The following is a 15,908-nucleotide window of genomic DNA, read 5'->3' as shown; positions in this document are numbered from 1 at the left end:
TTATATAAATTAACTGGAACACAAGAGATAAAAGTCTGAGTCTCCAAACACAGTAACATATAAAAAGGATTGCAACCACTGTTTAATTGCTCTTTACAAAGAGATCTAAGTCATGTTTCAAAAAAACCCCTACATTTCTCAGTTACCTTAATTATAAGAGTTAGCATCTCATTTTTTATGTGCAAGTTATAAACTTATATGCTGTATGTGTGCGCATATATACATATATTCCAAAGGAGAACAAGAGCTTTTATCTAGAGTTTCTTTTGAACTTTCAAAAGTACAAAATATACACTGAAAATAGTGTCATATTTCTTACTACCTACATTCTGTGAGACTAATCACAAAGTCAGAATAGGAGTATTCTGTGTTCCCAATGCATCTTTTTTGGGGGGTGGGGGAGTAACAATATAAACACTGAGATGTATTATTTTCAGTCAAAGGAATAATATTTTCTCTATAAACTAGTTATATTACTTCAAGAAACAAACCATTAAATCAAAGGCACAACTATTAAAAAATTCTGCTAAATGATTGATTTAAGAAGAAGGAGTTCCAGGTATTAAAATAAGAAACATATATAATTTCATATTGCATTACAAATAAGTGATCTAAGTATTTCTATGCCTTTGCTTATGAAAATCAACCTGCCTTAACTGCTGGTACTAAAAGGCAGAAAACCAGGAATTCTAGGCCTGACTTTGCCTCTTAATTAGCCATAAATTTGGCATATTTCCTACTTTCTCAGATTTCCTTTTCCACACAAACCAGAGACTAGCCAGAAAATAATTTCAAGATTCAAAAGGTCTTCCTGGATGCGTGGGTGGCTCAGTGGTAGATCATCTGCCTTTGGCTCAGGGCATGATCCCAGGGTCTGGGAATGAGTCCCGCATCGGGCTCCCTGCAAGAAGCCTGCTTCTCCCTCTGCCTATGTCTCTGCTCCTCTCGCCATGTCTCTCATGAATAAATAAGTAACATCTTAAAAAAAAAAAAAAGGGGGGGGGGGCCTTCCTGATAACACAATCCAGTCCTGTCATTTTAAAAATGCACAAACATGGCCCAGAGTGCGATCCTGGAGACCTGGGATCGAATCCCACATCGGGCTCCTGGTGCATGGGAGCTTCTCCCTCTGCCTGTGTCTCTGCCTCTCTCTCTCTCTCTCTCTCTCTATCAGAAATAAATAAAAAAATTTTTAAAAATGCACAAACAGGAGTGCCTAAGTGGCTCAGTCAGTTAAGCATCTCCCCTCAGCCCAGGTCATTATCCCAAGGTCCTGGGATGGAGCCTGAGTCAGGTTCCCTGCTCAGTGGAGAGTCTGATTTTCACCTCTCCCGCTTTCCCACCACCACCAAATAAATAAATAAAAATCCTTAAAAAAAAAAAATGTAGAAACAGAAGCCCAGAGATTTTAGAGAACTATCTTAAATTCACACAGGCACAAAACCAAACCTAATATCCATATCCAGTATTTATGCGATGACTGCTTGAAGAAAGTAGTTATTCTTTATCTACAAAGCTGGCTATACTGATTCATTTCAACAAGAGAACAACGAAAATGAAGGCTCTTATCATCTGGCCTTTTTGGGATCAGTAAACAGGCTGTCCAGATTGCTGGCCAGGTTAAATATAAATCTAAGAGTTTCTCTAGGCACTGTATGCTACAATAACCAAATTAATTATTATATAGAAATTGTATTATTAGCGCTCCTGTTAAACTTTGGGGTTTTGTGGAAATATTAAATGTGAAAAGCTTCAAAGACTCCACTCCAGACTTATCAGATCTAACTTATTTCAAATACTTGAAATTTTTACTGGTTCTTCAAGAATTTTAGTTTTAAAAAGATCAATATCATGTAATACTATGAAAAATGTCAATGGGTATACTTTTAAAATAAAAAGATATGCAAATTTTCATTAAAGCAACCCATGCAACTAAGACTATTCTAAGAATCTAGATAATATATTTCTATCTGCATCAATTACTATCTTATAGTTTGGATATTATTTAAAAGGTCAAAATATTTTTGACTTTCAGATGAATAGTCACTTTTGAGAATGACTAAGCTTATTCTCTCCTAAGAGAGCCTATCAAAGCCAAGCTGACTAGAAATTTTTACTATTCATGGAAAATATATAATGAAGACCTCGAAGAAAAGGAAACCTAAGAAAATAAAACTGGTAGTGTTTCCTCCCTTTGCTTTGCTTTTAGTTGTTATGATCAGAGATATACGGTCATAATTGACATATTTAAAAGTTTACAAATGAAAATATTTAAAAGCACATTAATATAGCATCAACCTGCCCAGGAAGAAAACTTAAAATGCTGTAACAACAAACACAAACAAAATACCACCCCCATACCATCACTGTTTAAAACTTTAAATGATAAATTAGGGAGGTATCTAAGTCTGTATTTCTCAGTCAAGCAAACTGTTAACTGCTCAGACTGATTACTATTGGCAATGCACTGCCATATCTAACATATTTGCTTCTCACTACATCCCTTGAGGTAAAAATTATTATTACCATGTTACAGGCTCAGAGAGTATATAGTACCCATCAAGGCTGCATGCTGTGTCATGATTTAGAACACAAACCAGAATTCTACAGAGGGGAATCAGGAGTAAAAGCATACTAACAATAAGGGACATGATACTTCCTAAAACAACTGGTAGACTCAATGAAATGGCTGCTTTTTGCACTGCAGTTTGGAAAGACTGAGTGCACTTCAATTTTACAGGTTCTAAATATTAGCTCAGAAGGCTAAATCTTATTCAACAAATAGTCAGAAACACACCCAGGGATTTAACAGGGTGTGATATAAGAAAGAAGAATTAAACCTGCAGCAGTGGGGAGAAAAAAAACGTTTATTGAGGTCCCATTAGCATGGTTCCATGCAATTTATAGCATAGTGTAAAAAGCCAGAGAGATGAGAGGCAAGGTGTAAGGTGACAGGGCCTGACTCATGATTTTTAAAACCCTCAATTTCTGTAACGAAAAAGCATAATTGAGGGGGTAAAAATATGGTACAGTCTAATCAAAATTTTATCTTATTACTAGACAAAACAACACTGATGATCTAAACATCAGGGAGTAGCCAATGTTTAAAAACAGCCTTACCTTAGGTCAGGTGATTCGGCCCTCCCATACCGGTCCTGCCACTTCCCAACGCTGGAATTGGCTTTTCTGGAGGCAGTACTTGTCTGAGACTGAGAAGAGGTGCTGTTTCTGGTGAGATAAATTTTCTATGTTTTTTCTTATATATTGTTGTCTCTGACCCCCCTTGTTCTTTTTCTTTTTCTTTGACATGCTTTTTCTAAGGTCCTTTAGCATGTTCCTATTATATCATTCTCTTCAAGTCTCTGTGATACTGTAACTGCTAGTAGGTATTTAAATATAAATGTGTTATCAACATTTTATTAACTCTAGAAAATTTTTAGAAATCTTTTCAAAATAATATGATGTCAAAATGCAAGAAATAAGAACCAAGGGCATATCAGGTTATAATATATCATTAAGAAATAAATTTATGTGCTTTAATGAATAATATTAACTTCTGTGGCTTCAAAAAACCTTATTCAAAACTTTGGTATTCCTTTCCTTATATTCTTCAATAGGTACAAGTAGTATACCAGCTAAGAGTAACACTCTGGTGTGTTTTATAAAAGCCTACTATAAATATATACATTTAATAAAAATTCCTTTTCAAAATAACTCTTTCAAAATAAATTTCAAAAGAAAGTTAATTTTAACCACAGTGACACACTCCATAAGATGTTCAGCTATTTACACTCTTGCCAGTCCCTTAAAGGACTAATAAGAACACACTTTCAATAGGTAAATTTTCTATAGGAAAAACATGTATGTTACGTATCTGCTTATTTATGTAAAAAGAAAAAGGAAGAATAAACCAGAAACTAGATAAAATGTAGTCAGTTATTAAAAAGTGAAAGAAATAGGGGAAAGGATGACAAATCTGAGTATACTTGGAACTCTGTTAAATGTTTTATATACTCAAAGAATAAGTCAATAAACATGGAGGAAAAAGAAAAGCTAATACTGAATACAAACAGAAACAATGGAACAATTATACTTTAAATGATTAAATGATTAATATAATCACTCTGAAGAAAGCTGAATATTTTGACTATATACCCTCAGCCTAGAAAAAGAAAAAAGGAATTCCAAAGAAATCTTGAATTCTACTTAATAGGTTTGGTTTTCAAAATGGTAGGTGAAGTCCTAATCTATTCTATGTGTATTTAGGATTAAGCAAGTAAGTACAAACACTGAAGTTTTTGGGAACCAGATTCTCAATGCAGTGAGATGGAGATGTAATATGGAAAAAAGAAAGGAAGTAGAAACCTGTGGTGTCAAATGTGAAGTGAAAGAAACATGGATGACTGCATGATTAAAATTATACATAAGGCAATTTCATATTGAAATTGTTTTGTTTTCTCCAAGTGCCAGGTGCTGAAAAAGCCTAAATACCACGACACTCCAACAGCAACGAACATAACTGGTGCCAAGATCTTGGCTTCTAATCATTTCCCACTAAAAGGCACCAAGGCGCTTTCAAGAAATGGTTGTTTCCAGGGAGGGGCAGAAAAAGCATAAGATAGGCCTGGAACATCTGGTAAAGCTAGAAAGTAAAATCCTCCAAAAAAAAATGATGGAAACAAATCAAAAGGTCACAGGAGCCACTCTGAAGAGGCTGCCATAGGGCAAATCTGGAACAATTTGAACATCAATATGAATTATGGTATATGTGAGTTATATATATAGTTTATATACACTACATATACAAATAAACCATATTTATAAGCCACAAACACACTCTCACACATAAAACAAAAATTAATGAGTCTAGTTGATAATAAGTGGAAGAGATGAGAATGCTCATTTTTAAAGAAGAATGCCAACAAATTAATGTAAGAAAAGTAACAGAATTAGATAACCACTATTTTACAGCTATTATAATAGTAATGGGAAAAAGTAAAAATCATCAATGGATACTAAAATTCCCTGGAAGTTTAAAAAGAATTAGGATATTTACAGTTACCTCGAAGATTTACTAAATACAAAGTTAAAATAGTAACTTTGCAGTACAAAACCCAAAGAACACCATTACAACTAAACCATTAAAGTTATCATCGCTAACCATGGGGCAAAATGATACCATCTACCTCCAGGATGATGCACTGAGGACACAAGATCACTTCTGCAGTTTCCTGCCTAAAAAGCAAAACCTGAATCTGATCAAGAGGAAACATCAGGTAAACTCAGACTGAGGATGATTTACAAAAGTACTGGACTATACTCATCAAAATGCAGAGTCAATAAATACAAAGAATGTCTGAGAAACTCTCAGATTAAAGAATAAAGAGATAAAGGAGTTAATTATAATGGATGATCCTGGACTGGATCCTAAATCAAGGAAAAGAACTGCCATGAAAGACATTATTGAAATAATTAGCTAAATTTATGGCTTGTTTATTAACATACTGGCTCATTATTAGATTTTATCACTCTGATAACTGTGCCCTGTGATTACATAACAGAAAGTCCTTATTCTTACATGCTGAAGTATTTAGAGGTTGAAGGCATGATGTTTATAATTAATAAATGGTTCGCAAAGGAAAATATTTTTGGGAAATTCTAAAGCAAATATGGCCAAATGCTAATAACTGGTGAATATGGAGGAATAATACATGAGAGTCCATGAGTGTTCAGCTTGTCAAAGTTTATCAAGCTGTATGTTCTTGACCTAATATGACAACTTTTAAAGATTAAGCAAAACATTCTGATATATTAAATATTAACATTTTACTTAAGTATGCCAATTTGCTGGGCAATACAGAAAGTTAGAAACCTAGCATTTCTACCAATTAAGTACAAAGAATCATTAAAAAACTTTCTATGCAAACATACCAACAGTCATCCACACTTCAATAAGGCAATCTAAGATTTTTAACAAAGGAAATACAGTGGTTAGTTAGGTCAGTAGTACAATTCATTACTATTTGTTGTGTCATCTCTACCATGTCCTAAGTGACATTCCTATCTTCTCCCTAAAGTCCATAAAATTTTCCTTTCAAACATGTCTCTCTAATCTCCATAAATACAAAGACTAAAACAAAAAACACAAATATTTATTTAGGGAACTATTTCACAATGAACAAAAGTACGCTTTTGATCAAGATGAACCCAAAAAACAAGCTTTCCTAATGAGCAATGGGTACTGTTCTTCATATCAAAAAGTGATAGTTTTAATATGTTGGGTATGTTTCTATAGGTTATGGGGGCAATGATCCACATTTTTGGTAGTAGTGATAGGTCCATTAACTTTTCTATCATTATTTTATCTCCTTTTTACTGTCACTAGCTGCCACTACTCTCCAGGTCTCCTTCGATCCATGGACATCCATCATTATAATCACTTTAGGGATCCTCTCACCTTCCTTGTCCCTTTGTCATATTTGCCTGGTATAACTGCAACCCCTGTTAAATCCAACTCTAGCTAATCTTTACGAACATACCAACACCTGACAAGGACAAGAGACACACAACCATAGCCATTAACCTCAAGAAAATTTGGAAATGTACTCTCTCTCTCCTTGTGTGAATTTTTCATTCTACTAATTCATTCCTATCAACATATAAAAATGTTGTAATTTCTCTCATCTTGGAAAAAAGTCTTCTCTAGATGGCAAGTTTCCCTCCAGGTAGTATCTAGCAATCCTACTTCTTTCCCCTAGTTTATTCGTACACCTCTAAATGACTATTTCAGAATTTCTCTTCTCCAACATTCAACACCCACTTCCACACATCCTCACATTCATCAGGTTAAGTCTGCATCCTGTGCTGCTGGGAAAAACTGAAGCTGTCAGGAGAGAGCTTTCAGTTGTTCCCATCAATATTATCTTATCCTACTCACTTCACGGCGTCCTGCCTTCTCTCCTGTTCATATGAGTAAACTGCCCATCTCCTTTTTAAGGCTAACCCTCTACTTGCATATCACATCCTGTCTAACTTTCTTAAGGACATTGCTCTTACAACTGTCCCTTCTTGCATCATCAATATTCCCTCTAGTAACTCATTCTAAGTATACAAACATGCTATAATTTCTATCATTTTAGAAAAAAATTTTCCCAATTCCTCATTTGCCTTAATACTGTTCTGTTCCTTTGCCCTCTCAAAAAAATTCATCAAAAAAGTTGGGGATCCCTGGGTGGCTCAGCGGTTTAGCGCCTGCCTTTGGCCCAGGGCGTGATCCTGGAGTGCTGGGATCGAGTCCTGCGTCAGGCTCCCTGCGTGGAGCCTGCTTCTCCCTCTGCCTGTGTCTCTGCCTTTCTCTACGTGTCATTCATGAATGAATAAATGAATGCATGCATGCATGCATGAATGAATGAATGAATGAATGAATGAATAAATAAATAAATAAATAAATAAATAAATAAATAAATAAATAAATAAAATCTTAAAAAAAAAAAGTTGCCCATATTTTCTCATTCTAATTCCAGGGACGCCTGGATGGCTCAGCGGTTGAGCACCTGCCTTCAGCTTAGGTCTTGATCCCGGGACCTGGGATCGAGTCTCACATTGGGCTCCTTGTGGGGAGCTTGTTTCTCTCCCTCTGCCAATGTCTCTGCCTCTCTTTCTCTCTCTCTCATGATTAAATAAATAAAATCTTAAAAAATAATAATAATTCCTCTCCTTCCATTCTCTCTTGAATCCATTCCAAAAAGTCCTTTTTTTCAAACTTCACCTTATGCCACTAAAAATGATCCTGGTCAGGACCACCAGCAACCTTTGTGTTTTAAAATCTAAAAACAGTTGGGGCACCTGGCTGACTCAGTCAGTGGACCATAGAACTCTTGATCTTGGGGTTATAAGTTCAAACCCCATGCTGAGGGTAGAAATCACTTAAATAAAATCTAAAAGTCATTCTCAGTCCCCTTCTTCTTGGCCAATCAGTATTATTTGGTAATTAATTCTCTACTTTGAAACACATTCTTTTTCAAGACATACAATGGGTGTTCTTCCTATGCCAATAGTCATTCTTCTCTATGGATCTCCTCCACCTTCTTTTCTTACCTGGAAAGAAGCAACCCAGGGCTCTGTCCTTACCACTTCTCTATCAATACATTCTGATTCAGTTTCATAACTTCACTTAAATACTAATTAAAACACCAACTGTTCTGAAATTTCTATCCCCAGCCTGTATCTTTCCCCTGGACTCCAGATCCCTATATCTCTTCCTATGCAAATTCTCCAACAGACATCTCAATTTTATTATGTCCTAAACTGAATTCTTGGTCTCCCTCTGAAAAGCCCTCCTTCCTCCTACTGTCTCTTCCATCTCAGATGTAAATGATCTTCACCATCTGCACCACAACCACTCTGGACCAAGTTATCTCTTACCTAGATAACGGTTACAACCTCCTAACTGGCCTCCTAGTTTCTATGCCTAAACTCTCTGTAGTCTGATCTTCTTAATAAAGCAATTAAGACTTTAAAAACCTACAGTAAGGGGTACCTGGGTTGCTCAAGCGACACTCAACCGTCGGTTAAGCGTCTGCCTTCAGATCAGGTCGTGATCCCTCCCAGGGTCCTGGGATTGAGCCCCGAGTCAGGTTCCCTGCTAAGTGGGGCAATCTGCTTCCCTCTGACCCTTCCCCTGCTGGTGCTCTTTCTCTCTCTTATTCTCTCTCAAATAAGTAAAATCTTAAAAAACAAAAACAAAAACCCTACAGTAGATTATTTCATTCCTCTGCACAAACTCTGTCCGTATCATCCTTTTTATTTCACTAACAGGAAAAGCCATAGCACTTCTAATGGTACAATGCCCTACATAATCTGGCCCAAGGTTTTTTGGGGTTTGTTTTTTGTTTTTAATAAGGAGGGGGCAGGCAAAATAACAGAAAACCTGCTACTGATTTTTAAATAGTTTAATTAGCAAACATCTATAGAGTATTACCTATGTGCATACCACTGTTCTAAAAACATCACATAAATTGAATCATTTAATATACATAACTACTCTGGCAGAGATAGGTTATTATTATTAATTATTACTACATTTTACAGATCAGGAAATGAAAGAATAAGATTAGGGGATATGCTCAAGGACACAGAGCTAGTAAGTAATAGAGGCAGAATTCAAACCCTAGAAGTCTGGCACCAGAGTCAAAGATCGTCACATCATTCTATACTGCAGAACACAATAAACTCAATGAATAAAAGTAACCTCTTTTAAAATATGAAAAAAAAAAAAAAAAGACTACATATTAAAAGGATTGGTACTCCTCAGCTATCATAACTTCTTAGCCAAACATTTGATGAGATTTCATTTAGTTTAAATAAAATTTGGATAGGTCCATGACTAGTAATTGTTAGGATGAGAAGAGACAGTCAAAATCCAAGATGGCTTTGTGACATTTAATTTTGGCTGAAAGTTTCAAGAACCCTTATCTTAGGGCTAAACCACATGTTCCCATACCATCTCTTCCTGCATTTGCATATTATGAAATATAATCTCTTAGAGCAATTCAAAATTACAGAATAACAAAACCAGAAAACTGTAAAGTAAACTTAAGTACCACAAAAGGTAAATGATATGACTGAGAACTAGTTAACAGTTGGGTTACTCACTTGTTTCAAGCCCAAAGAAATAACTGACTTAAGTCATCTTTATCTAACAAAATTAAACTAAGATCTTATTTCCCTATTTTAGCTTACCCTTTACCATTTTCCTGGCAACAGGCTAACCATTTGCCAGCACATCTGCCTCTTACAATTGCCATCTTGTGAAATTCAAAGTTAGGTATTATCAAAACAAACCGAAAAAAGAAAAGAAAATGGTTTTAATCTGAAAGACTGCCCAGGCTGAAATTTTTACAATCTCTTTGACTAAAATTAGTAAAACACACTTAGGCCAATAGATCTAGACTTAGAAAGTCCCAATAATTCTTTATTTACGAACAATAATGAGCACAGAAAACAGCAAGACCATTGTTACCGCCATCTCTCCTATGTGTAAGACTATCTTTTTAATATACATGTAACTATATACCATGCTTCATTTATTGCTTACCTAGATTACTTTTTTTTAAATGGAAGGCACCCAGAAGAATTTTTCAGGGAATTCATTTTGTACTAAAACAACATAGAATGTTCCAGTTTTTTGGCAGAACATTCAGCACTTTTATACTTTATAGCCCTAATACAAGATGAAGATACCAATGCCTTCAATAAATGGAGTTATAATTGTCTAACTAACCTGCTTGGTGGGAGTCCAGTCTTGAACAAAGAAGGAGGAGAAGTAAACTCCGCTTTTGTAGATGGAAGCGCTGCTTCCTTCTCTGAATTTCCAGTTCTTCCCTGCTGTACCTTAAAAAAAAGGGTTATTAGCTTATTTAATAGAACACTCAAAATACATGAAAGGTGTTCACATTTGTAACATGTGATTTCAAATTAAATATGAAGTATGTTTTGTTGCTGAATATTTAATAAAATTATCCTATTTTAGAATAGCATTAAGTAAAGGCACCAAGGATGGATTAGGGGATCAAAATGTTCCCAACCATTAAAAAGTTCACACTAATGTCACTTAGCACTCTAATAAGCCATAAGTCCTTTCATAAACTCCCTTAAATGCCACAAATAAGTCCAAAATACTTGGTTATGACTCCATGTTTCAGAGTTCAAGAAAGGCTTTGAAGAATTTTCCCCTTCTATGTTTACTACCATTCTGAAAAAAACCACCAATGGCCATTTTAGCCATTCTGGCCATTTTCAATTCAGACTGTGATCTGCTCCAACATGAGTATTAATAACCCCTTGTTGCACTTCCAAACCATTTGTTTCCCCCTCATCAACCAACTGTACCACCATCCTGCCAGTTTAATACCCCTAGCAGCTGGAAGGTAGTCATCTGTCTCCTCAATAACTTTTTTTCCCTCCTTATATTCATTTTCAAACCAGTTATCTACTTCATAATTTCTCCCAGATTTAGCCATCTTTTCTGCTCCTAGCAGATCTTTTGAGTATGGTCCAGTCATACTCCTACAAACTGGTGAAATTCTTCTTTATGCTCGTCTCCTTTTATACTCCCCTTCCTATCTTAAGTCATCATTAATTTATTAAATTCAAACAAACTAAGTTGCCCTATACTTAAAAAACATCACACCATATTCTATGTCCTACTTAAAATCTAAATTCAGCACCATTCTTTTTCCCCATGAGGCAAAAGCCAAGAAAACTTCAGACACCTTGACTCTGATACACTCAAACCACCAATTCCAGAAACCATCTAGCTCTCATATAATCATTGTATGAGAAAAAGAATGTATCTGAGGCATTAAAGCGAGATCTCTTATTAGTACTGCTAAACCCAAACCCCTAATGGCTGTCTTTATATAATTAGGGTTTAACATTGACATTTTAGAGTTCCACTTTAAAAAAAAAATCCATTTAAAAGACCCAGATCCTAGTGAGGGATGACAGAGGATCAGTACCAAGAAAATGAGGATAGATAGTAAGAAACAGATCTGATAAGATACTTGAAAGGTAAACCGACAGAATGTGATGATGGGAAATAAACATGGTTCACTCATCAAACATTAAATATCTATTATTTATTATCTAAAAATCTGTTACCAGAGGTTGAGACTAGAGAGAAAAATACAACAAAATCTTAGACCATGGGACAAGACAGATACATGAACGATCAGACCAATACAATAAATGCTATGAAAAAAAGTATCTGTGGGATAAAAGATGTTATGAGAACACAGAAAAAAGAAATGCAAAATTCTTCCTGCAAATATCAGGAATATGAAAGTTAAGAGTATGGTCTCAATTGTTCCCCTTCAGTAATTTATATCCAATTATCTAATAAGCAACTCAAACCTGCCGTGATCAGTACAAAGCTACTGATTTCCCACTTATCCCCCAATCTGATACTATCCAAGTCTTCTCTATAAGTAAATAGCACCATCATCTACTGAGTTACTCAGGAAAAAAAAAAGAAATCCTAGCAATTATCCAATAGATAGGACCATCCTCTGTCACCTTTACCTTTATGATACATACCAAATTCAACCACTGATTATGTCTACCCCTAAAATCCAGGTTAAATCTACCACCACTTATCGACTGTTCTGCTAAATGTTCTCTCTGCTTTAGTCTTACCTCTGTAAAATCCATCCTCTATATACAGCCAAGCAATCTTATTAAAAGTGTAAATCAACTCATGTCTCTCCTCTGCTCAAAATTCTCCAATAGCTTCCCAATGCAAACAGAATAAAACCTAAATTTATCATGGCCTACAAGGATTTATACTGTATTTAGGTTTTATTCAAATCTGTATCCCAACCTAAAAATAGTGCCTGGCACACAGTAAGCACTCAATATTTATTTTTTATTTGACTGACTTTGGGACTCAGCCTAAATGTCACTGCAAAGTCTTTCATAGGACTTGGAATTTATAACTATATAATTTTTGGCCCAATTATCTAATTAATGACTACTTCCCCCATTAATTCAGAAAAACTCTAAGATTACAAAGTCTAGGTTGATAATGCTCAAGCCTGAGATGCTTCCTGGTATAGTCAACACTAAATTACAAACTGGGAAGGGGGAAGGAAGAAGAGAGAAAAAGAGAAGCAGAAGAGGGGGAGGGGAAGAGAGAGAAGAGCACACGGATGAAAGATTATTTACAACAGGGAGAAAAAGAAAAGGCATCAGGAAGACAGTACATTTTTAAACATAAAAATTGCTTCTGTTTCCTCACTTAAGTTTTCTTTTTTCCTTAATTTCTTTGTAAAATACTCTTAATTCTGAACATCTTTGCCATTTTAGCAACTCTCATTAACTTGCATCCATGTGTTTGCTTTCAGATGTTGCACTCAGGATTACACAGAGTCAAAACTTAACTAACCAGAATGAGACTATTTTTTTTAAACATGATCTAGTTTTTTGAGAAATGACTATAAGATATCATGACAGATTTTTTAAAAACAAAGTCATGTCAGTAGGTCTTACATATCCAAACAAAAGTTGAATGAAATCTGTAAACTTGAGAAGCTAAATATTTCAAATCATACTACCAGTGTACCAAAACTTAATTTGTGAAATTTCTTTCAACTGCTCTTCATAGATTATAAAAGATTAACCTTACAAACAAAATAATATCTAAAAGGAAATTTGTTAAGTGTAGTACATCCAAATAATGCACTATTTAAAATGTTATTTATCAAAAAACCTTAATAACCTAGGAAATATCTGTCACATAATACTAAAGTAAAAAAGGGAAAAATAGCAAAGCACATAAATTATCATAATTTTGTTTCAATCCACAAGAACAAAATGACTGACAAAGCAATAAAATTTGGGACTTTGAAAGCAGATTAAAAAATAGTAACTGAGCAGACTAAGGAAACCTGAATCCTAAGTTAGCAACAAAAAACCAAAAATATTATTATGATTTCCACTGCAGGACCCAAAAAGGTTCAGAAATTGACAACTCAAGTTCCCAGAACATCTGAACCAGCCAAGTATAAACCCTCTAGGCAGGCCACTGAAATCTATTTCCTGAAAAACCAAATCGCCACAAACAGAAAAAACAAAATAACCCAAATGATACTGACATGTGAGACAGTTAAAAGAACTTAGCTCTATAGTAAAGACTATAGTAAATTTTATTTATATTCAGAGTTTCCAATCACTTTAGAGGCCCATTTGCTTATGAGTGAATGTCCAAGGATCAACAAACATTTGATGAAAGTCAGAAGCCAAAAACAACAAACACACTCTGTAGAAAAATAAAACCTAAATGAAACAAACAACCTATCATTAACATAAATATCTTCTGATAGATATTGGATATTAACATTATAACCACAGAAAGGAAAAAATGAATAAGAGTTATAAGGCTAAAGAAATCTCCCAGATAATAGAAGACAAAGAGGGAGAAAATGAGAGAAAAGAAAATTAAAGCACTAGCATAACAGGTCCAATATTTGAATGGGAGGTCCAGAAGGCATTAGAAAGCATAGAAAAAGTAAAAACATAATAGAGAAGAAAATATCCCATAAATAAAGGATATATGTGCCCATATTTAGAGGGTACAAATGAACGCGTGGTACAACAGATGATAACAGACCAGGCAGGACACATAGTTGGGAAATAACAAAACAGGGTGACACAGCTTATACTTATCCACCGAGGAAAACAAAATCATCTGCGCGTGTGTGTGTGCACATATAGACATAAAAATATTTTCAGAGAAGGCTGTAATCAATTTTTCCTGACACATACATGCTACTCATTCCCACTAGTCACCCTTTCCTTGCTCCTCACTCCAAATTACACAATTGTTTTTGCACCCAAGTGGTTTTATTTTTATACTTATTAAACTTCATCTCCTTTCATTTCAAAAAAAGAACAAAAACCAGAAAAATAAAACAAAAACCTTATATATACTGAAGTATATAAAAGAATGGTAAGAATGTCAAAATGTGGATAATCATTGAAGCACTGTAATAAATACATAGGAATGCATTTGTACCATTCATTTACTGATTAGTATATTTAAAAATTTACTTAACAAAAAGTTTAAAAAATTGTTTTAAAGAGGCTGGTAGGTTGTTTGTCTCTCAGCTGATTAAAGATTTTAAAAAGTAGACGAGAAAAAAAAAGTAGACGTGAAAAGAAAAATTGTGATTCTCAAATCTGTTCCCTTTTTCTATATTCACTAGTTTAAGATGGGTTCTTCACTCATTTCATCTCTACAGTACTCCAACAGCTTCGTATCTGGTCTGTGACTTCATTTTCTCCTTATACCCTACCCTTCTCAAGAACACTTGTCCGTTCTTCTTCTAAAAACCAGATTTGCTCATGCTATTCTATTACTCAAAAACTTACCAATGGCTTCCTATGGCCTACACAAATGTCTGCAGGCTAGTTTAAGATCACGGCCCCAAGTCTACCATTTCCAGGCTTCTCTCCTACAATCTCTCTCATCCACCCCAACTCTCCTTTCATGCTATCAGGTTTTGCTCATATTGCTGTCTTAAATGTTTTATACTCCCCCTCTTCTACTAATGAAAACTCAAGCATCTTACAGTTACCATGTTTGAATCCTTCTAGATTCTGCACCATAGGGTAACCCACTCTATCCTCTGAACTCCCTACTGTACTTTGATAATAGCACTAACACATTTATCACACTATATCGTTCATATATATACATTACTCAGATCATGAGCTCCTTGAATACAGAGACCTTACCTTACTAGAGTATCAAGCACAATGTTGTGCACATTAGAGGTGCTCAGACATAATAAGAAAATTGGAGAAGTCCTTTTTCTTCTATCTGTCTCACCAACCCTAATAACTAATTCAAACAGTGAATTAGTAGGTAAGAGCTTAGACTTTCTTTTTCTGACCACACCTTATATTGCTGCCAGAATTGTTACTTATATTACTTGTACTTCCAGAATTTATGTTAAGTTATAAGGCACTTTCTTGCTCACAAATAGGCAATAACTCCTCCAATTTGTCCTTGTTTCTAGGCTTTCTAGAATGAAACCACACCCTACAAAGCCATCTCTCTTCTATTCTTTTCCAAAAAGAACTCACCTAGTAAGGCTAATTTCTTAAATAATACTCTCATCCACTATCTACTAAATTAAGCTGAGTTTCTTTCTTTGCCCAAGCCATTTCCTAATCTATAATATTTTTCCTTCTGTTCTCCACTCACAAGGTTTTGATTAAAATGACATGCTTCTCTAATACTGCATCTTCAGATTTCATTAAAAAATATAGAAATAAAATGTAGCTATATATTGTACTCAATGCCATTTCTAATCCTAGGGTAGTTTCTCATCAACTCATTTCTCCAA

At 34.9% G+C, this 15,908-nt stretch overlaps 1 protein-coding gene across 26 annotated transcripts in view; it reads right to left on the bottom strand.

Moving 5' to 3' along the window:
- FIP1L1 (factor interacting with PAPOLA and CPSF1) overlaps positions 1-15,908 on the bottom strand; it is a 74,255-nt gene that overhangs the window by 40,009 nt on the left and 18,338 nt on the right. For 9 of the 26 annotated variants that reach the window (XM_072775063.1, XM_072775065.1, XM_072775069.1 and 6 more), the window contains one exon: positions 10,283-10,392. In XM_072775063.1, coding sequence (XP_072631164.1) covers positions 10,283-10,392 — 110 coding nt within the window. Of the gene's footprint in view, positions 1-3,120; positions 3,229-10,282; positions 10,393-15,908 lie in introns of all 26 variants that reach the window. The other 17 variants (XM_072775051.1, XM_072775055.1, XM_072775053.1 and 14 more) reach the window with 3 other exon arrangements.

The sequence above is a fragment of the Canis lupus genome, chromosome 14, assembly GCF_048164855.1.
Source record: "Canis lupus baileyi chromosome 14, mCanLup2.hap1, whole genome shotgun sequence".
In the NCBI taxonomy this organism is placed as follows: Eukaryota; Metazoa; Chordata; class Mammalia; order Carnivora; family Canidae; genus Canis; species Canis lupus.
Note: the sequence above shows the minus strand (reverse complement) of the source record. Positions and strands in the feature narration are given on the sequence as shown.